Source organism: Pituophis catenifer, unplaced genomic scaffold, assembly GCF_029215685.1.
Source record: "Pituophis catenifer annectens isolate HBS135680 unplaced genomic scaffold, rPitCat1.0.hap2 SCAF_2, whole genome shotgun sequence".
Lineage (NCBI taxonomy): Eukaryota > Metazoa > Chordata > Lepidosauria > Squamata > Colubridae > Pituophis > Pituophis catenifer.
In genome coordinates, this window is record NW_027256882.1 from 178,238,219 (window position 1) to 178,260,830 (window position 22,612).

The following is a 22,612-nucleotide window of genomic DNA, read 5'->3' on the forward strand; positions in this document are numbered from 1 at the left end:
TAAATCAAGGTCCACCTGTACTACCGGTAGGATTACATGTTGATTAAAAATACTGAAAACTAGACTTTTCTTATAGATACCTTTTCTTACAATAGACAGGATCTAACATGATCTGCCTTGAATCACAGCTTCTAGAAAGGGCAAAATCCTGGAAATGTGGGGACTATTTTTTATTGGGAGGGGGAACTGACTCCTTCCACTGGGGGCAATGATGACTTCATCAGATTGTGATCAGGAAGCACACATTTGCTGTAATCCTGTTCTTCCTTTGGTGACAAGATTTTTTTTAAATGCTAAGGAGAATGTTAGAGAATGGCTATTGTTAGGTTCACTGATGTCCCTTATGCTATTCTGTATCAATATAAAACCACTGAAGGTTACCTAGGATTGTGATATGGTGTTTCTTCTCTCTTTATTCCAGAGAGGTTACTGAGATTATGAACCTTATCTGAAAATAGTAATGGATTGCATATGACAGGGATTGAATTCACACAAATAGATACCTCACTGTTTGTATAACAATCTCTCCTAGGATAGGGATATAGTCTGTTCTAGATGCACTCTCTTCTGGGATGCCTCACAAATTCAGCTTTCATTTTGGCTGTAGCCATGATTTTAAACATGCTTCACATAAGCTACACTCATACTGAATAAAATCAAAAGTTATATATTCACAGTGATGAACTATAGGAGATAACTTAGAAGAGCATTTGAAATTTTCCCTTGATCGAGAATGTAATAACTCAAGTTTTAAAAACAAGGGTTTTTGTGCAAAAGTACTACATTAGTAGGATCTTGGTTTGATTTGATTCCAAGCAAAATTTAAGATGTTGATAATTTAAAACTAGACTGACTGAATGACCATATTCTACTAGATGATTCTATGGATCATAAAATCGAGACCTTATATCAACATGTCCTGCCATTATTAGAGGTTTGTTTGGAAATGGAAGAAATCTCTTCCCCAAGGAAGACTACACTGATTGTCTTAACATGTTTTAAATGAGAAACAAGGCATTTTGGGTTATATTCATCTGTACTTTGCTAGGTCTTGGACAGATTTCAATTTGTTTAGTCACCAGTTTTCTTAGCTTTAATCACACCACACGATTGCTTTAGCTTTTTTTCAAATGCTTATTATTTGATGTAAAATATAAATTATCCTGCCTTGTGTGGATACTTTCCAGATATTTGGGCTTCAACATGATGTACCATCTTCCTGTAAGCTGTGATCTCTTCTAAGAAGGGAAATTCTAAGACTGGGTTTGCTCATCTTAAGCCAGTTTGCCTAACTGTATTTTACTGATTGAATTACAGTTGATAATTTCTTAATATTCCCTCATAAACTATAAATCACTGTCTGGGCTCACATATATTCTAAACCCAAACCAAACAAGCCATATTATTATCAGGATACTTAAAAAGGGGCTATAAATTTGCTCTTGCTTGACAAGTTGGGGCCACCCTCTTGATCTCAGCTGTTCCCATGATATCCTAGCACTTGACATTACAATTTCAGTTCAATGAAAGGACTAGGAATCTTCTGACACAATTGATTGTGTAGAATCTCAAGAGTCTTTCTATTTGTTTCTCAATCAGTCTGTTTCTTAAAACTCTAAGGCATACAATATTTGGTTATGACTGTCCTTATATCAGCTTTAAGATGTTCTATCAATTCTCCTTAGTTGAAAAGGGGAAAAAAGTTGTTAAAGTAAAATTTTAACTGGCTGCTTGTGAGAACTCCACATAAATTGTATATTGAAATGTATAACCAAATATAAATTATTAAAAGAGCATATCCACTTTATTTCCTGGCCACTGAAACACCATTTAAATTCTCTGGTTCTTTGTCAAAATAATCTGCTATAAATGTACTGCTTCCTTCTACAGAATTCTATTTTCCTCATTCCTGTATGATTTTCTACTACTGTGTAGTAAATACTTTCATGTCGCATGTCTTTTGTTAAGATTGTCACAACTGGTTTAATTGTACATACAGAAAAGTCTTCAGCAACATATAATATAGTGTGTTGCATAAGCATTTGTCTAGTAAATTCTTTACTTCCTTTTGTTTCTGATTTAACTTCACTGTATGATCTCAGTTCATTCAAGTATCTATGAAAGGCAATGCAGTAAATTTCTCTACCACTCTCTGGACTGCAGCAGTTAAACAGGTACGTATCAGTTTGTCTATTGCCAAAACTATAGTCTATTGTTACCTTAAAAGCCAGCAGATTTATTATTACAGTTACATGGACAAAAGGTCACACAGAAGATACATCACACGTTATTTAATTAGAGGATACAGAGCCATAGAAAAGAAGAGAGAACTGGAAAAAAACAAATACTAAGTATAATGAAGCAGCCATGGGTGTGAGTGGGTGTGTCACAGTACATTTACAAAGTTCAACTAGATATAAAAGTGAGTAATATAGTTGCAATCACTGATCAGTGATTATTAGTAACTATAACTGTAAACAAGTTTTGATTAATTCATAAGTTTAGATTCTCAAATGTCATAATCAATACATTTTACACTGAACCGTTTACAAGTTTTTATAGATATGTTTGCATGCATGCAGTAATTCAGGCATGATCTACAAACGGACTGTAATACTGGAAAGAACTAAGAGATTGATGGAACTAAGATTTGTAGATCACTGATTTTATCACTGATACTTCAATTACATGAAACACTAAATAGCTTTTATTAAAACCAAACTGAAAAGAAAGCAGCACGCATGCACACATACATCCACCGCCATGCTTAAGTTAAAGCCTTATGATAAAAGCAACACACACATTTGCAACATGCTAAAAAGCCATACATTTATTGCGGCGTAATCTTTCAAAGACCAGACCCTGGCTTATCACAAGCTGGAAGTTAAATACAGTAAAGTGAGTTTAGAGACCACAACAACTGCTCCTGGGAAATAAGGAAAAAACGCAAAGGATTAAAAAAAAATGTGTATTTTGTTTTCCGTCAATGCCGAGACAGTACTTAGCAACAGTGCCGGCAGCCGCTGTGCTTCCTTATCTTCTCACCTGCTTGTTGGCCCGGATCCCCCTCTAACTTCCCTCCACCACGCCCCAATTCACCTTCCCTTCGGTTACCTGGTTGGCAACGTCGGCAGGCAGCCCGCGAATGAGCACCTTGCGTCGGTTACGGAATTGTCGGGCGCTTCTTTCCAGACGACCCGCTATTTCGGTCGGTTCCAAGGGCGGCAATACCTCTTCAGGGGCGTTGGCCGAGCCTGCATCTGGGCCTGGAAGCGACCCAGAAGAGGCGGATGCCCCATCAACTACCCCACCAAAAGCCGCTGCTGCCGCCATCTTGGGAAGCAACTGCCCCCTTCCAGCTCCACCACCTCACAAGCAAACACCAGGGGCAGAGGGAGGTGGGAAAGAATGGCGTCAGTCTCATGCCAGCCCCCCCATTGGTCCTGGAGTTCCCCGCCCAACTCCCGGACAGCCGTTAGATGGGTTGTCCAATGAGAAGCTTGAGTGTGAATTAACCCTTCACAGAACTGAGTAAAGAGGGCGGCGCTCGATCCCGCCCGGTCCGGAGGCGTGTTCGCTGCTTAGCTGATTTTGATTGAAATCTGGACGGCAGCAAAAGGGGTCAGAGAAATAGAAGTGCGGGTGGATTGGGCGGAAGTGAAAAGGGGAAACAGCCACTCGTGTTAGGATAATTTTGTGCATCATCTAAGTGGCCTAGAAGGTCAGCCGTATTCGTTTTTGCAGGAGAACCACCGAGGCTCGTGATACTCTAGTGACTTGCTGTTAACACGCAAGAAGAGTATTAATTATGGGAAGGAAATAATGGCATCACATCTTCGGCATATTAAGATATAGGGCTATTTCGAGGAAGCCTGCCTTGAGGTATGATATTTAATAAATCGAATTATATAGAGTGGCATAAAAATCCGGACGCCGACTAGATGGCAGCAAAGAAAAAATATATAGCGGTCTCGATGTTTGCTAAAATTATAGTAGGTTAGCAGGAATCATATCAAATATCACCCATAAATATTTTAACTGTTCAGTACCAGTAACAAATCAATACCCACGAAGCAAATGTTAGTGATTTGATTATAGCTTTTTGGATTGGATTTTGGCAACCCAATTACTTCCCTTTTGGCAAAGATTGGTGCTATTCTTTATATCAAAGAGATCCTTACAACATCCTAATTTTAGACCAGATCTCTCCCCCCCCACACACACACACAGTGACATCCAGCAGTTAGGCAAGAGGGACAAGCATATAATTCAGCAGAATTTGCCCAAATATCTCATCTACCTCCTTGCAATTCAAAATTGAAACACATCTAACTGAACTAGGTGGAAGAAGGAACACTCAATATGCTTTCAGTATGAACCATTCTGAAACCAGCACCGCCTTTTGAGGTTCAGATCATGAAACATTTTTTTAAAATTTATTCCAAGTATGAAACAAGTTGGCTCTTATTTATATTAGCTCTGGAGATACTGTTAAGGAATATTAGACAAAACAATGAAATACGCGGACTGGTAGTTAGGAATGAAACCTTCAAAATTCAAGCTTTCGCTGACGATGTAGCGTCGATTATGGAGGACCCGTTAACGACTGGGCCAAAGGTATTGAAAGAGATAGACGAGTACGGGAAGTTATCTGGATTTAAATTAAATATGACAAAAACTAAAATGTTAACAAAAAATATCCCGAAAAGAGAACAGGAAATATTAATAGAAAAATTGGGCATTCAAATAGTTAAAAGAATAAAGTATTTAGGGATATGGATTACCGCTAGATGCTCGACCTTGAAGGAGGACAATTATATGCCATTACTGACAAAAATCAAGCAAGATTTGGATCGTTGGGGGAAGCTACAAATATCGTTTCTAGGTAGGATAGCCACCATTAAGATGAGCATTCTCCCCAAATTAATATATTTGTTCCAAGCCACTCCAATTAGCATTGACAAAAAATTCTTTTCGGATCTAAACATGATAGTAAGGAAATTCATTTGGGGAGGGAAAAAACCGAGAATTGCGTTACATTCTTTGCAAGAAAAAAGAAGTAAAGGTGGATTTGGGCTCCCAGTTTGGGAGATATACCAGAGCTGCCAATTTAGTATGGGTACGAGAGTGGGCCACATTAAGTAACAAAAGAATTCTACAATTGGAAGGGCATGATCTGCTAAGAGGCTGGCATGCCTACCTTTGGGATAAAGGAAAGGGGCAGGGATATGTTTCCACCGACACAAAATTAGAGATACATTAATGAAGACATGGAAAGAAATTAGGCGTAAACATTACTTTAAAATCCCAAAATGGATCTCTACAATGGAGGCAATGATCCACCCAAACACAATAAGCAGAGAGAAAATGTTTACGTACCAAGACATTTTAGATAACAGCGGCAACCTCAAATCTAATGAGACATTGAAAGAGCAAGGGATCCATATAGATTGGTGGCCCTATTTACAGATAAAATCCCGATACAGGAAAGATAAACAGGAAGAGGGAATAGAAGCGGGAACAAATAGCTTTGATAAGATATGGCTGGGCAATGAGAACAAACTATTAGCTAAATTATTTATTTATTTATTATTTATTTATTTATTATTCAAATTTCTAAACCGCCCTTCTCCTTTCGGACTCAGGGCAGTGAACAGCCAAGATAAAAACATCTATACATAACATCAAAGTTAAAAATAAAGTTAAAATAATTTATAAATTTGGCCCATAATTTAAAACTTGTCAATTAAAATCAATATTAAAATTTTAAAACTAACCCTAAAATCAAGACAGACCGGCTAACTGAAAAAAATAAGTTTTTAGGGCCCGACGAAAAATCCGGAGGTCGGAGATCACTCGTATCTCTGGGGGTAGATTGTTCCACAGGGTAGGTGCCACCACAGAGAAGGCTCTCCTCCTGGGGGTCGTCAGCTGGCATTGTCTGGCCGACGGCACCCTGAGGAGGCCCTCTCTGTGGGAGCGAACTGGCCGGTGGGAGGCTATTGGTGGCAGAAGGCGGTCCCGTAAGTACCCTGGCCCTAAGCCATGGAGCGCTTTAAAGGTGATCACCAACACCTTGAAGCGCACCCGGAAGTCCACCGGAAGCCAATGCAGCTCGCGCAGGAGAGGAGTCACATGGGAGCGCCCCATCGCTCCCATAATCCCCCGCGCAGCCGCATTCTGCACCAGTTGGTGCCTCCGGGTGTACCCCAAGGGGAGCCCCATGTAGAGAGCGTTACTATAGTCCAGACGAGAAGTGATGAGTGCTTGAGTGACCGTGCGTAAGGAGTCCCAGTCCAGAAAGGGGCGCAACTGGCGTATCAGGCGAACCTGACAAAAAGCCCCCCTGGCCACGGCTGTCATATGCCCTTCTAAAGACAGCCGCGCATCCAGGAGGACACCCAAGTTGCGGGCCCTCTCCGTGGGGGCCAATGATTCGCCCCCAATAACCAGCGATGGCGTCAGCTGGCTATACCGGGACGCCGGCAGCCACAGCCACTCGGTCTTGGAAGGGTTGAGTCGAAGCCTGTTTCTCCCCATCCAGACCCGCACGGCCTCCAGGCACTGGGACATCACTCTTATACTCCTATCTGCTCGAATATGATAGAGAAGGAGAAATACTCAAAGACCAAATGATCGCTTGGGGAAAAAATATTGATTCAACGATAAATTTAGAAGATTGGGAAGAAATATGGAACAGCAATCTTAAATTGACAAGAGCAATAAGCTATAAGGAGAATCAGTACAAAATGCTGTATAGATGGCATTTAGCACCATCTAGAATTGCAAAGATCTATCCGAATGCAAGCCTCAAGTGCTGGAAATGCGGCCACCATCAAGGTACCTTCTACCATATGTGGTGGACATGTCCGGAAGCGAGGAAATTCTGGAAAAAAATACAAAAATGGGTCCAAGAAATATTAAATGAGGATATTAATTTTCTACCTGAAATCTATCTCCTGGGAGTGCTAAAACGGAAATTTGTTAAGGAAAAGAAATATTTGATTATTCATATTGTCACAGCTGCCAGACTCTCCTATGCCAGTTGCTGGAAAGAGAAAGGATGCCCGACTGAGGAACAGATAGTCAATAAAGTATTGGACTGTACAGAAATGTGCAGATTAACGTATGTTTTAAATGGAAAGGAAGACTCAGAATTCTATACGATCTGGGATCTGTGATATAGGTGGTTGAAAAATAAATGCAAAAGTTAACTCTCATTAGGACAATGTATAATTTTTAATTAATCTATATATTATTGTATTATGTGTTCAATTTTACAAGGTTTACGTATAAACTGTATAATACCTAGATAATTGATTAGATTCCATATATGTAAATATACAAGATGACTACACGTTGCTGAACCGTAGAGTTTGAAATGTAATATATTCTTTACTCAATAAAATTTAATAATAATAAAAAAAAAAAGAAACAAGTTGGCTGTACTGAGAAACATATATTTGAAAGTGCAACTTCAAACCATTTCTACCTCAAAATAATCTTATTTTGACGTTTCCAGTACAAAGCAACATGTTTGGAGGGGACCCTGAGCATAAAACAAAACACATTTTCTATTTCATGTTCATCCTGAATTTTTTTGTCATTCGATTTCTGTATTGCCTCATTGACAATGAGTAATTTGAATATGCTATTCAAACTTTGACAGCATTGTTGCCAAAATCTTAGTATCTTTTTTTCCAGTTTATAGTTCTATCTCATCCCACCCCAAAAAATCCATGAGTGACATTTCACAATAAAATGAAGATATTGACTATGTATGTTAAATCACAACGTAGATTAGATGTTATTTTGGATTGACTGAAATTCAGTTTCAGACGAGTGGACAAGGTGGTAAAGGCATCAGGACCTTTTCCAGTTGCAGAAGAAACAAAGTAAGGAATAGCATCTGATTGCTTTTTCATAAAGCGACCCATTAATTGTAAGTAAATTGTAAGTAAATTCTTTAAAATATGCTTTGATAACATTTTAACTATATTCTAGAATCGAGATTTTGAAGAAGCACTCTGCAGCAATTTGAAAGTTACATGGCATTTATTTGAACAAAACATGAAAGATACTACCAGGATATTACATTATTCTAAGCTGCTACTAGTCTAGGACAGAATAGATTCACATCAGAGCAGGTTCCAATGTAGAACACTCATGCTGTCTCCTCACACACTTTCTGAATTCACATATGCACGCACAGCAGCTTTAGAAACAGAAAAAGCAAGAGTGACTGAACTGAATTTGCCCATGCTTTTGTTGGAGGGATCCTTCTCCAAAATTTTCAGTGCAGTTCCAGATGCAAAAGGCACAATGCTGTGAAGTTTCTCAGTATACTGTATATGCCAAAGATAATTTCCCAGATAAGAATATCTGGAATTATTTTGTAATTATATAATTATTCCATATTCCAGAGCTTAGAGCTGGCACTTCAAGTTGTAGCTGTACCTCAAAATAGAGATAACAGAATAAAAGAATGAGTTGGAAGGGACTTTGCAAGGTCTCCTAGTCCAACTCCCTGCCCAAGCAGGAGATCCTGTAATTTTAAAGCCAGCACTCCAAGTGTAATAATGTTGTTGCATGTATGTTAGCCTTCAAAAAAAATAAAACTGATTGCCTCTGTGATGTTTGTAAACATGTTTGTGTTTTATAGCAAATCCTAAAGACTTGAAAACTAAAATAAATCGGGTCCAAAGATCCTGAACGGGCCCACTGGAAGGACTGACTATGCTAGTGGACTAAAATATTCTAGTTAATTTCTTGAAAGTATTCCAATGCATTGCAAACTGCTTTGAAAGCTTTTTTTTTTCACATCGAAAGCAGTTTTTCATGCACCATAGGGAAAAGAGAGAAGGCTGTTCAATAAATATATTTAAGGCTGCAATTGTATATACATATATTTAGCTCATTAAAATCAGTAAGGCTCGCTTCCAAGAAAGCATACTATTCAGTTTCTTTAATTATTTACATGTGCTAGAGATGGGAGGGATAAACAATTAAACTATAATTATCTTCTAAGTGGAAGTCATGATATATAGGTAGTCCTTGACTTAACAACAGTTCATTTAGTGACCCAAGTTAGAATGGCATTGAAAAAAGTGACTCAGGACATTTTTCCACATTTATGACCATTGCAGCATTTCCATAGCCACGTGATTAAATTTCAAATGCTTGCCAACTGATTCATATTTATGCGGCTGCAGTGTCCTGGGGTCATGTGATCACCTTTTGCAACCTTCTGACAAGCAAAGTCAATGGGGAAGCCAGATTCACTTAACAGCCATTGCAGTGATTCACTTAACAACTGTGGCAAGAAAGGTTGTAAAATGGGGCAAAATTCACATAACAACTGTCTCATTTAGCAACAGAACAACAGAAATTATGCACAAAGGTATTTTTTCTCATGTCTTACAAAAATAAGTTATGGATAAGAAAGACTCAGCATTAAGTATCTTAAAATATTCTCTCCGTCTTCAGTTCTGAGCAAATGAGAATTGGAACCATTTATGGATACCAGTTAAACGTTTCTGGGCAAAAATAAGCATTTTTTCAATAGACATCCAGACCTTGGTTATCAATGGAGACCAAGTGGAGCAAGTGGCCAGTTTTAAGTTTTTGGATGTTATCATAAAAGAGGACCTGACCTGAGGCGGTCACATTGCAGCACTTGTCAAAAGGGCCCAGCAGAGACTTCTCAGGAAACAACTGAATGAAAAATTGCTGGTGACTTTCTACTGCTGCACTATAGAGTATTTTAACTTACTGCACCTGTGTATGGTTTGCTAATTGCACAGTGGCAGATAGGACAGCGCTCCAGAGGGTTAACGTCATTGCCCTCTCCCCTCTTTGGAACAGCTTTATAGCTCCCGCTGCCTTAAGAAAGTTCAAAACATTTTTAAAGATCCATCTCATCCTGGGCACTCTTTAAAAATTATCTGCCAGACGGTACAGGACAATAAAAACAAGGACACTTAGGCTGAAAATTAGGCTCTCCATGCCAGAGCAGTAATTATATTGAATTCTACTGTATAGTATAATACTAATGCAGTATCAGGGATTTTCAATTCAATTGTATAGAATGTGAAGGATGTGTGTTTTTGTTTTATTTTTATAGTTTTTGTATGTATGATGTACACTGAAGATGGCATTTAATTTCGTTGTACGAGGTGCAATGACAATAAAGTAAACTAAATAACTTCCAGGAATCCTATCTATTTCTCTTCATCACTTTCTTAATAGTATACTTCAAATCAAATGGCAACCTGAAAGAAATGATTGCTTCTTTAAAAAAAGCACAACGATGATAGAATGCTGAAGAATAAGCAGTCACCTCAAATATTCATAGCTCAAAGACACTGGCTAGTATGGCAAAGCTAATAAACAAACTGTTTTACATCACCCTGCTTATTATAATGGCATAAATACTTTATTCTGACATTCTTTAGAAATGAGCTGTATGGAGGCCAATGTGACAATGACTAGAATCTCTCCTCTTCTATAAGGCAATAAGATTGCTCTAAAGTGATAACGGGTGAGACAGGCTCAACAATGCAATCTCAGATTGGTAAAACATGGCAAAAATCAACCCCCACTTACAAAAAGCCAGGAAATCAGAAATACATGTTAGCAAGAAATCAGTACTAAAAGCATTGGGTGTACTAACTGCAATGCATCAAGATTTATATCACCTAGAGCACAGGTGTCAAACTTGCCACGCCACATTGCCATCACATGACATATTGCAACATTTACCCCTTCACGGAGCTGAGGTGGGCATGGCCTGCATGTGATGTATCTGGCCCGTGGGCCACCAGTGTGACACCCTGACTTAGAGCCTGCCGTTTCACTCCCAACAAATTCTAATGAAAAATGAAATTCAATGAAAAGATGAAATTCATTTGAAAGATAATTTGTGGAGAACAACCTGAAGATTCACAATGAAAACAATTGCTCCAATTAATTAGAAAGCAAGATGATAGTACAACAGGGAAGAGGAATCACAATTGTTCTGAGGTTATATGGCAGCTAGTTTTTTCCCCAGGATACGGGATTACCAGCTCAGGCTACCTTTATTTTGCTACATAAAGCTTACATGTCAGAAGGTAGTAACTAGTTAGTGACCAAAAGGCATTTCTTGTCTTCATTTTCAGTATTATTTAAGGCCTATAGTTTCTTTCCAATTCAAATTCAAAGTTTTTGATTGGCAAACATCAGGCGATAGGTGGTGGTGAAGTTTTGAGATTGGTCACTTCAAACCAATAATGGTTTGGGAAATTGTTCTCAACCCAAGAAAAGATACAGTTGTTTTATATCATTTAAAAAAAAAGATGAGTTGTTAGAAAATTCAAAGGGAAGCATAGCATCAGCTGCAAATCCCCATTAGTGGAAATTCTTGATTCATCCGTCTGGGAGACAGTAAGGATTGCTCTTTGGAAACAGACATGATCAGATATTTACTTTTCTAGCATTGTCGGCTAAAGGTGCTTCTGATTCACATAGGCAGATGAGTGACCTTTACCAAGTAGATGTGCATATAATGCTATACTATGGGTGATAAAGAGATGTAAAAAGAGTGATTGAGGAATAAATGCCAGGTTAGAAAAATGTATTTCCTTGTAAAGATGCTGCAAATAAAGGCCAGATGCCTTTCATTCTGTTGGTAAGCAGTTCTAGGTGATACAACAGGTTTTTCAAATAGCAAGTCAAAATATTGCATTCCATTTTCAGGGTTCCTTGAATTACAGATTCATACTCTGCATTGGACCATACGCTCAAGAGTCCATTAAATGCATTAGATACCAACTTGTTTTCCTGTACAAGAATATCTCATAATGAGACTTTACAAATGACTTGCATCCCAGTTGGATGTAGCAAAGGACAAAGTTTCATAAGCAGCTTCTGCCTTTCAGCTAAACAAAAAAATTGAATGGGCTTTTCCTTATGCCCCATCACATTTGATACGTGCAAAAAGATTCAGACAATTCAGGGACACTGCGCAGAACAGCAAAAGTCAGAATCCAAGATCACTGTCACTTGGAAGCAACTTTCATGGCACTGTGGCTTTCCAGACATGTAAGCACTAGCACACAAAGTGCAAATAAGACTTTGGTCTTTGGTACAAAATATCTTCATTCTCATCAACACACACTGAAAACTGAAGGAGCCTGGGTCTTGTACTTTTCATGGAAGGCTTTGAGAATGGGTACTAGGTTTGAAAAGGCTGGACGGAATGAAGCTTCAGATTCCCAACAGTTTTTCATGAGACGATAAATCTGTGGGAAAAGGCACAGATTTAGAAAACAAAAAAGCACACACAATACAAAAGGGAAGGGAAGGGAGGAAAGGAAAAGAAAGAAAGAAAGAAAGAGAGAGAGAGAAAGAAAGAAAGAGAGAGAGAGAGAGAAAGAAAAAGAAAAAGAAAGAAAAGGAAAGAGAAAGAAAAAGAAAGAAAGAAAAAGAAAGAAAGAAAAAGAAAGAAAGAGAAAGAAAGAAAGAAAGCTCAGCAAACTGTCCAATACATATGTGGCATTGCTCTACTGGTAAACCTAACCAGCTCCCCTCCCATCAACTTGTTTTCTAGACTCCAAGCTAGCTAAAAAAAAAAAAAAAAAAAAGGAAAATCAGAGATCAATATATGACAGAGACACTCTTACAGTTACACTGTTCTGCAGTTTCTGCTCTAAAAACTAATGGGTAAATTAGTAAGCACCGGGAGATATTGGATGACTCTTAAACTTCCAAAACAAATTATTCGCAGCATTAACTGCTCTGGAATACAAAGACTACACTTTCTAATCAGAACTAATGTAATTGTACCTATATATTTGCACAGTTGTTTATAGAAAATTGAGATATAAAGTATTTAACATGAAGGCTTTAACCTTTAGGAATTATTTAATTTAAATCAGGAAGCATCCTCAAATTACAGTAAACCATCTGAAGGAGTGGGAACATGTTCAGACATTAGCTAGTATTATAAATTATTGGAAGATTTACCAGAATTATGCTCTATTATTTTTGAAGAAATATGAATATAAGAATACAGTGCAATACCATTTACCTGGGATTAAGGCTCACTGAATCAATGGGATTTCTAAGAAGGTAGGCACAGAATTGCACAGTAAGTAATGCAGCATTATTTGTGGAAACTAAAAAGATTGCAGCAAGGGTATTTATAGAATACTCTTAACATGCTTCTAATGTATCACAGACTTTTCCTTTGCTTACTATTATATATCATTATCTTCTAAAATGTATCCCTAGCACTCATCCTTTATCCATTTAAATATTAATCAATAATTCTGATTGCATATCTAGCTATCAGACATGAATTTGCATTGCCTACTGTTGGTTCTTTTGACTATTTAAGCTTAGAATGGGAAGTGTCTTGAGTGTAATCCTTGATTCCATAATTTTCAATAATATACTGTTTTCTAAACCTTTAGGAGATACTACAAAGATGAGCAATATAGTTATCTTAATTTTGTTTGGGAGCTCTGGATGCAGCAAATGTCGAAATCCCCAGACTACAATTTTTACAACAAAAAGGCAATCAAAAGCAAAGGAGAACAGACTCACCTCACAAGGGCAGTCTTTTGGACTGGGAAGCCTTTCCCCTCTGTCCAACAGCTCAATAAGCCGCAGCACTGTCATCTGACCCTGAGTCATTCCAATCATCTCAATAAATCTCTACAGCAATATGGGAAAATCAGTCAGTGCTTTCATTAGGTAACATGAAGATGGCACATGCCAAAAGTTCCTTTCTTCAAAAAAACTTTACAATGAACCTGTACACATTTTTTTTCTGAGGCAACAAATGATTGAGAAAAATCATTTCAGAAAAATAATTACATTCTAAACATATTGAATGATGGAGCATTCAGTCAGTCAGAAGGTTCTAAAAACATACCAAAATAATATTGCATCATGCTATACCATTCTTGTAAATCATTATAACTGAAAAATATATGCAATAGCATTGTGTGATGCTATTAGCCGTTAGGCCAGCATGGACTTCAGCATCCTTAGGTAACTGACTATAATTCAATGAGTAATCAACGTAGTCAATGAGTAGTCCTTAATGGTACCACATCTACATGGAGGGAAGTAAGCAGTTAGGTACCACAAGGTTCTGTCTTAGGCCCAGTACTCCAGTATCTTCATAAATGGTGAGGGAATTCACCTAAGGGTGAAGGGAACTCATTACTCGACTGAAGACCTGGTGGCCGCTTGGGATAGTGCGGCCGCAGGGGCTTTGGACCGCGTCGTGCCTTTGCGGCCTCTGACCCGATGCCAATCTCAATTGGCTCCTTGGTTCTCCGAGGAGCTGAGAGAGATGAAGCGTCGGAAAAGACGCCTAGGGAGTGTTTGGAGGACTAGTCAATCCGAATCTGACCAGACACAGGTGAGGTCTTATATCAAGACCTACCTAGTGGTGATAAAAGCGGCAAAATCTAACTATTTTCCCACTCTTATCGCATCTGCAAAGAACTGCTCAGCCGCTCTGTTTAGGGTGACCCGCTCCCTCCTTCGGCTGGAAGTGCGGGAAGATCCCTTGCAGGGTCGAACTGAGAATTTTGTGCAATTCCTGCATGATAAAGTCACTCAGATTCGGGAAGGCTTGGACTCCGACTGGGTGAGTCCGGGGAGGGAGACGGGAGTGAGTCTTGAGAATATTATCTGGGAAGAGTTTGACCCTGTGGCTCCTGAGGACGTGGACAGGATTCTGGGTGGGCTTAGTGCTGCCACATGTTTATTGGACCCGTGTCCCTCCTGGTTGGTACTGGCCTCCTGGGAGGTTACATGAGGCTGGCTCCAGGGGATTATTAACGCTTCTTTGAGTGAGGGTGCTTTTCCCACCGCCTTGAAAGAGGCGGTGGTGAGGCCCCTCCTCAAGAAGCTATCCCTGGATCCGGCTGTATTAGCAAATTACCATCCGGTCTCCAACCTTCGTTTTGTGGAGAAGATTGTCGAGAGTGTGGTGGCACGATAGCTACCCCGGTATCTGGAGGAAGCTGTCTATCTGGACCCGTACCAGTCGGGCTTCAGGCAGGGGTACAGCACAGAAAAGGCATTGGTTGCATTGGTTGATGATCTCTGGAGGGCTCGGGACAGGGGTTGCTCCTCTGACCTGGTCCTATTAGATCTCTCAGCGACTTTTGATACCATCGACCATGGTATCATGCTGCAGCGGTTGAGGCGGTTAGGAATTGTTACGGTGGTTCTCCTCCTACCTCTCCGACCGCTCACAGTTTGTGTTGGCAGGGGGGTAGAGGTCGACCTTGAGGCGCCTCGCTTGGGGAGTGCCACAAGGGTCGGTCCTCTCGCCCCTTCTGTTCAACATTTATGTGAAGCCGCTGGGTGAGATCATCCGTGGTTTGGGGGTGAGAATCCATCAGTACACTGATGACACCCAGCTGTACATCTCCACCCCAGACCACCCCAATGATGCCCTTGATGTGATGTCCCGCTGCCTGGAGGCCGTGCGGGTCTGGATGCGGAGAAATAGGCTCAAGTTCAACCCTTCCAAGACTGAGTGGCTGTGGCTTCCGGCGTCCTGGTATAGTCAGCTGGTGCCATCGCTGACTATTGGGGGTGAATCTTTGCCCCCCACAGAGAGGGCTCGCAATCTGGGTGTCCTCCTGGACTCACGGCTGTCTTTAGAAGAGCATATGACGGCCATAGCCAGGGGGGCTTTTTATCAGGTTCGCCTGATCCACCTGTTGCGTCCCTTTCTGGACCGGGAAGCTTTGCGCACGGTCACTCACGCCCTCGTCACCTCCCGTCTGGACTATTGTAATGCTCTCTACATGGGGCTCCCCTTGAAGAGCACTCGGAGGCTCCAACTGGTCCAGAATGCGGCCGCGCGGGTGGTTATGGGCGCACTTCTTTACGCCCATGTAACACCTCTCCTGTGCAAGCTGCACTGGCTCCCAGTGGTCTTCCGGGTGCAATTCAAGGTGTTGGTCACCACCTTTAAAGCGCTCCATGGCATAGGACCAGGATATTTATGGGACCGCCTTCTGCCACCAATAGCCTCCCACCGACCAGTCCGCTCCCACAGAGAGGGACTCCTCAGGGTACCGTCGGCAAGTTATGTCAGCTGGTGATACCCAGGAAGAGAGCCTTCTCTATCGGAGCTCCTGCCCTTTGGAATGAATTCCCCCGGATATTCGTAACATCTCTGACCTCCGGGTCTTTCGCTGTGCCCTCAAGACCCTACTGTTCCGACAAGCGGGGCTGTCTAATTGAATGATTTTAAATTGGGTTTTAATATTGGGTTTTAAAAATTTGGCTGAAACTATTTAATGATTTTAATTAATTTTAACTATGATATTGTATATTTATGTTTTTAATGTTGGCTGTACACCGCCCCGAGTCCTTCGGGAGAAGAGTGGTATAAAAATAAAATTATTATTATTATTATTATTATTATTATTATTATTATTATTATTATTATTATTATTATTATTATTTGTTGTTATATTATTATTATTATTATTATTATTATTATTATTATTATTATTATTATTATTATTATTAAATTTACAGATGATACTAAACTGGCAGGAATAGCAATACCCCAGAGGACAAGCTTAGGATCCAAAAACATCTTGATAGACTTGAACAATGGGCCCTATCCAACAAAATGAAATTTAATGTGGAGAAAAGCAAGGTTTTACACCTGGGCAGGAAAAACCAAAAGTACAAGTATAGATTAAGCAAAACCTGGCTCAAAAACAGTAACGGTGAGGGGGACTTTGGAATCCTAGTGGACGATCACTTAAACATGACACAGCAGTGTGCAGCAGCAGTCAAAAAAGGTAATATAATCCTTGGTTGTATAAACAGAGGCATAGAATCAAAATCATGTGAAGTATTAGTACCATTTTATAAAGTCTTAGTAAGGCCATACCAGGAATACTGCATCCAGTTTACCACATTACAAAAAAGATGTTGAGACTTTGAAAAAAGTACAAAGAAGAGCAACTAAGATGATTAAAGGCCTGGAGACTAACATATGAAGAACGGTGGCAGGATTTGTGTTTGGCTAGTCTAGAGAAAAGAAGGACTCGGGTGACATGATAGCAGCATTCCAGTATTTGAGAGGTTGCCACAAAGAGGAGGGGGTCAATTTATTTTCCAACGCACCAGAGGGCAGGACAAGAAACAATGGATGGAAACTAATTAAGGAGAGAACTTGGAATTAAGGAGAAACTTCCTAACATCGAGGACAATTAACCAGTGGAACAGCTTGCCTTCAGAAGTTGTGGGTGCTTCATTGCTGGAGGTTTTTAAGAAGAAGGTCTTAAACTGGATAGTCACTTGTCTGAAATGGTTTCCTGCTTGAGCAGGCAACTGGACTAGAAGATCTACGAGGTCCCTTCCAACTCTATTTTGATTCAACTAAAGATAACTAAATCTAACCAACATCCTAGATCAGTGGTCACCAACTGGTGGTCCGTGGACCACTGGTGGTCCGCAAGAAAATTTTGGTGGTCCACATAAAAATTATTTGCATTTTTTATATTGCACTAAATCAGGGTTCCCTAGGCCGGATATGTGCAATGAATGTTTGTGTTGCTGCAGAGAGTCTCCCCCTTCAGGGTCTTTTTGTGTGGGTTGGAGGGGGGCAGAAATTCCAATTTGGAGTCTGCTTCAGCCTGCTGGTGCAGGGCTTTGGGCGAAGGCTGGAGGGAAGAGCCACTGGTGGCGAAGAGCCAGAGGGCCTTGTTCCAGTGGGGCAGCATCATGACCAGGAACTGGCTGACCATGTCAGCCCGCTGAGCCTCTCAGCGCCTACACCTGGCTTTGCACTCCTGCAAGTCTTCCCTCTGATTGGAAAGCCTATGCTCATAGTTCTCAGTGAGGTGCTTCTACTGAGCCTCCTTCTTGGTCAGATCCAATTTGAACTGAGCTGTTTTGCTAACTCTTTCTCATGGTGGCTGCTTAACTCCAGCAAGTGCTTCGGGTGGGCAGGTGAATAGTAGCGAGTAGAGTACCCCTCAATGTGAGTTGGCCACGCATCGAGTTGGCTATGCCCATCCAGTCACATGACCACCTAGCCACGTCCACCCAGCTGGTCATTAGGCAGATCATATTAGTGGTCCGCGGGATTTAAAATTATGAATTTAGTGGTCCCTGACGTCTGAAAGGTTGGTGACCTCTGCTTTGGAGAATAGATTGACCAATTCTTTGTGGCAGCCCCTTGGATATTGGAACACTGCTAGTCTTTCTTTTCATTAAACTAGACATACCCAATTCCTGCAACGATTCTTCATGGATGCTATGGCTTGTTGCTGCTAAGTAAATGTTATGAATATTAATTTTACTCACTTGTGGAGGGCTCTGACTTGAATCACACCATGTCAACAGTTCATATAAAGTCACTCCAAAGGACCAGACATCAGAAGCATAATAGAATTTACATTCCTTGAGGCATTCCACAGCATACCTATGTAAATAGCAATAAAGAGCTGACAAACTACATCTTAAATAGAGTGAAGTTCATCTAGCTCCTTTTAAATTATCCAACAGCAGCCAAATGGCTTGAAAATTGTCAAACAGGGCATTTACAACTCATTTTTAACTGTAAGATTGTAATCCTTCTTTTCCAAAGCATTCTTCTATATAAAAGCATGCAGTTATCATCATTCACTCCAATTATTGAAAACAAGATACAATAGTCGACTGCTTCCAAGAAAGCTGGGAACGTTATCCCCTCCCACCTCCACAAAAGAGTATCAGAATTAAATCACACTAAATTCTGTCTGAAATCTTCATTTCAGATTTTACCTTTTCCCTCTCAGCACTTAGACAGGAAGATACTGTTTTAAGGCTACTATCTTTTCTCCATTATCATTAAGATCTCCATTATCATTAAGATCATTAAGGCATGATATAATGCCTATATGAATGAGCTATAGTGCAGTCAACTCTCTCAAATATCAAAAATCCATAAAATAGTGCAATTGTTTACATACCAGAAGACGGGGCTGTCTCCATCTTCACAGACACGATAATATTCATGTCCTTCAGGGATGGCTTTGGCAAGACCAAAGTCTCCAATCTTTACTACATTCTCATTCTCTAGGAGCACATTTCTAGCTGCAAGGTCTCTGTGGATGTAGTGCAGGGAGTGGAGATAAGCCATTCCCTGCAGAGAAAATAGAGCCACCTTACATTCTTCAATCAGAGGCCAAAGCAATCAGTAGATATGTCTATACCCAAAGGCAGAACTGGCAATCCTGAATTTCATGTATCCTTTTATAAAAATAAAATACTTTCCCAGCATTAAGGAACAATTATGTAAACAATTCTCTTCATTTTGCTTTACCTATTGGAACTATGATCAAAGAAAAAGGCATTCCCTCAGTCGAGAACCACACAAATGTTGTATCCAACACTGACTAGACTTTACCTCACAAATCTGTTGGGCAAAGAGGAGAATGTGGGCCAAGCTGACATTGTGCTTGGGAAGATAATCCCTCAGACTTCCCAGTGGCACATATTCCATGATAAGCTGCACAATCTTTTCTCCTGGAATTGAAAAATGCAAGAAATATTAGCTCAAAAAAAGTATCAACGCTTCCCCTAATTTATTTGGTCTTTAAAACACCTAGCTTAAACAAAGCGCACATGCAGGGCCTGCAGACCACATTTGATCATCAGTATCTTTTGGGCAGTTCATCAGGCCTACTTGCAATACAGTAGTCATTTCTCCCCCCTGCTGATTCTGCATGCTTTCTCTTGCCACATTAAGAGAACCTGCCTTGCTGCCAATGTAGCTAAGACACTCCAGAGAATCTATTATAATTCGGCAGATTCAGCAATTATCTTTCTGAGATATTTGTTTTTAAGATGATTTACCGGTAGCTATTAATAAAGAAGAAACAATGGATTAGACTGGTTGAAGGAGAAACTATAACCTAAGTGAGGGTGAGAAAAAATGGCTGAATAAATGGGCAGAAAGTATAATCTGCATGCACAAGATATATTGTCCGCTCATATGGGAATGCAACCCTAAAAGCGTTGCCCAATATGCAAGTTAAATTATAGAGGCTATTTCAAAAATCATGCCTATGATGAAGCTAGGATACAAACTGGGAACTCTTGAGACTAGTTCTGTAAGTAGCATGCTTATGCTAAGCTATCCACCATCTTGCTCCTGCAGGAGTTACTCAGCAGATTCCATACCTTGCTCGCTGCAGCAGCCTTTGTATTTTACAATATTCTCATGGTAGAGTGTCTTCAAGATCTCGATCTCCTTTTTCCAACTAGTCAAGAGCTGCTGGCTGCAACCTGATTTCAATGATTTCACTGCTACCATCTCACCAGTGCCATCATTGGCAGGATCATAACAATACAGGCTCACTTTACCAAAGTGGCCCTAATAGAATGAGAGGGAGAAAGAAACAAGGTAAGGATTTTGAATTTCAAAAGCCAATGCCAAACTATATTTCTTTGGGAACTTTTGCTACAATTGTCAGGATGTACAGAACACCTTTCAGAAGAACTAATCTCAATAATCTCAGAACAATTCCTTGCTACATACAAGTCAAGGAATATTTCACTCAGTTGTTACGCTGTGAAAAGAAAACACTGATTTTCACAATCAAGTGAATATTTCTTTTTCTCCATTCTTGAATCTTTTTATGATTGAAGTTAATCTCTATTTGTGATCCTATTTCATAGTTCATGTAGCTGATATTAAGCAAAATAGGCTCAATCAGCAAAGTAAGGTCATTATTTGAAATTGGCAAAACTATGGAGCAAATATTGAATTGAAGCCAAAGGGAAAGAACATCTGAATGGATATGTTGCACATGAACATATGTGAAATGAAAATATAGTTTCATATTTAACTCAAAACAGGTTGAATGGTGATTTTGGAAACTACAATTTGGCATGATAAATAATAAAATTATGTTTTGTAATTAACAAAAAAAAAACAAAAGCCAGGTGATCACTAATGGTAGCATCAGTGTTACAAATTGTATCTCTTTTGACTGATATGAAGAGAATATTTAGGAACTCATACTCTATCCTGCATGTGATGGGATAGTAGACTGTATCTGCCAATCAAATAAACATGGTGCTAAAATGCCTTATCAGCAGCTACACATTTGGTTTTAATATGGGATGGGAGCTGAACAAAAGAATCCTAAATATGTACATTTGTAAATGTTATAGCATTATTCTTAATATTTGCTTAACATTACACTGATACAGTTGTAGCTAACACTGAGCATAATTCCATTTCCCTGTTATATATTCACTGAATATATCTTTGTTTTATTGCTTCTTAAAAGATAGCAAACTATATTTGCTTCTTAAAATGAAGGTATGCAATACATTTGATCCTCAATATACAGATACAAAAAGTTAATTGCAGGAACAGATTTAAAAAATCACAATGGGAATCATCTGTTTCAGCTTTTACTTTTTAAGAATGAAGGAAGAAAATAAGTTGTTATTCCTAACAAAGGCAATTTACCTCACCCAGATCTCGAATCTTTTTCAGGTAGCGCTTCTGAAAGACAGTAGGATCTGATACAGGGAATGCAGGATTCACAGAGCTAATGTCAAGAGGATCTGGAAAACAAGAAGAAAGATGTAGTGGATGTAAAATGGCTAGAAGGGAAGAAACTTACAAAGCACTCTTAGGAAGCGTACAGCATACAGATCAGAAGAGGCTTTTATTGGAATTTAATACTGAAGGACTAAATGCTCATAATTTTTTATTCTCTCTTTGAGTCAAACAAATTTCTAGATTTGACTAAACATTGTACAATCTCTTTCTCTAGTTTTTATTGTTTAGTTTTTCTCTCGCTGGTATTGCAATTTAAGCAGTTGTAATTGGGCCACAAATGAGTCTCTGCTTATCCTCATAGCATCTTAATTGAACCTGCTTTACAGTTGTTCTCTTGTATCCACAAAAGGGGGTGAGAGAACACCATTATGTTATACACAACAGAGATTGCTCTCATTTTGCAACCACTGGAGCACCTATCCACCATGCTGTCAGTATTCAGTGACATGTTTGTCATTTTGTTTAAATGAACAAAGAAACAGCGGGTGTATACAATTTCTTCTAACCATAATGCACCTAATTTTCCTTTTCAAAAAAGTTGGGAACACAACTCCTCTGGGAACGCACTGTCATGAGCCTAATGGACCCCATTATTTTTAGCATGGCCCTGGCATGCAGAAAGGTTGGTGTCATGCGGCTAACAAAATGCTGTTATCCAAGAGTTCTTTGAAATTTTTACTATGTGGCTGCAGTTGAGTGAGGTCTCGTAAGATAGTCCGGAAAGAGGGTCGCTCTCCATGAGCATAGTTTAGGCACTGGCTGATTAGGGTAGCTAGTTCTTTGAAGGATGGCTCTGGAAGATGATGCTTCTTCTCATAAAAACGTTCTTTCTGCAGAAAAAAAAATAGAAGCCTATGATTGATATTACCAAATGAAATTAGATTAAACATAGAAAATCCACTCACATTTCCTTTGTAATAAGTTATTTCTGGTCTTCACTGTATGCCAAACAGCTTTCAAATAAGATCTAGATGCCTAATGATTACAGTTAAGTTTTAAAATTGGTCATAA

General features: G+C 39.5%; 2 protein-coding genes across 3 annotated transcripts in view; both read right to left on the bottom strand.

Moving 5' to 3' along the window:
- Positions 1-3,353, bottom strand: part of RAVER1 (ribonucleoprotein, PTB binding 1) — a 34,602-nt gene extending 31,249 nt beyond the window's left edge. For both annotated transcript variants that reach the window (XM_070935223.1, XM_070935222.1), the window contains exon 1: positions 3,115-3,353. In XM_070935223.1, coding sequence (XP_070791324.1) covers positions 3,115-3,333 — 219 coding nt within the window. In that variant the 5' untranslated portion in view covers positions 3,334-3,353. The remainder of the gene's footprint in view (positions 1-3,114) is intronic.
- Positions 3,354-8,036: 4,683 nt separating this feature from the next.
- Positions 8,037-22,612, bottom strand: part of TYK2 (tyrosine kinase 2) — a 67,136-nt gene continuing 52,560 nt past the window's right edge. The window contains exons 17-24 of the mRNA XM_070938199.1: positions 22,281-22,431; positions 21,506-21,603; positions 20,206-20,398; positions 19,430-19,548; positions 18,993-19,165; positions 18,346-18,463; positions 13,588-13,698; positions 8,037-12,281 (exon numbers count right to left, since the gene is read on the bottom strand). Of these exons, the coding sequence (XP_070794300.1) occupies positions 12,147-12,281; positions 13,588-13,698; positions 18,346-18,463; positions 18,993-19,165; positions 19,430-19,548; positions 20,206-20,398; positions 21,506-21,603; positions 22,281-22,431 (1,098 nt within the window). The 3' untranslated portion in view covers positions 8,037-12,146. The remainder of the gene's footprint in view (positions 12,282-13,587; positions 13,699-18,345; positions 18,464-18,992; positions 19,166-19,429; positions 19,549-20,205; positions 20,399-21,505; positions 21,604-22,280; positions 22,432-22,612) is intronic.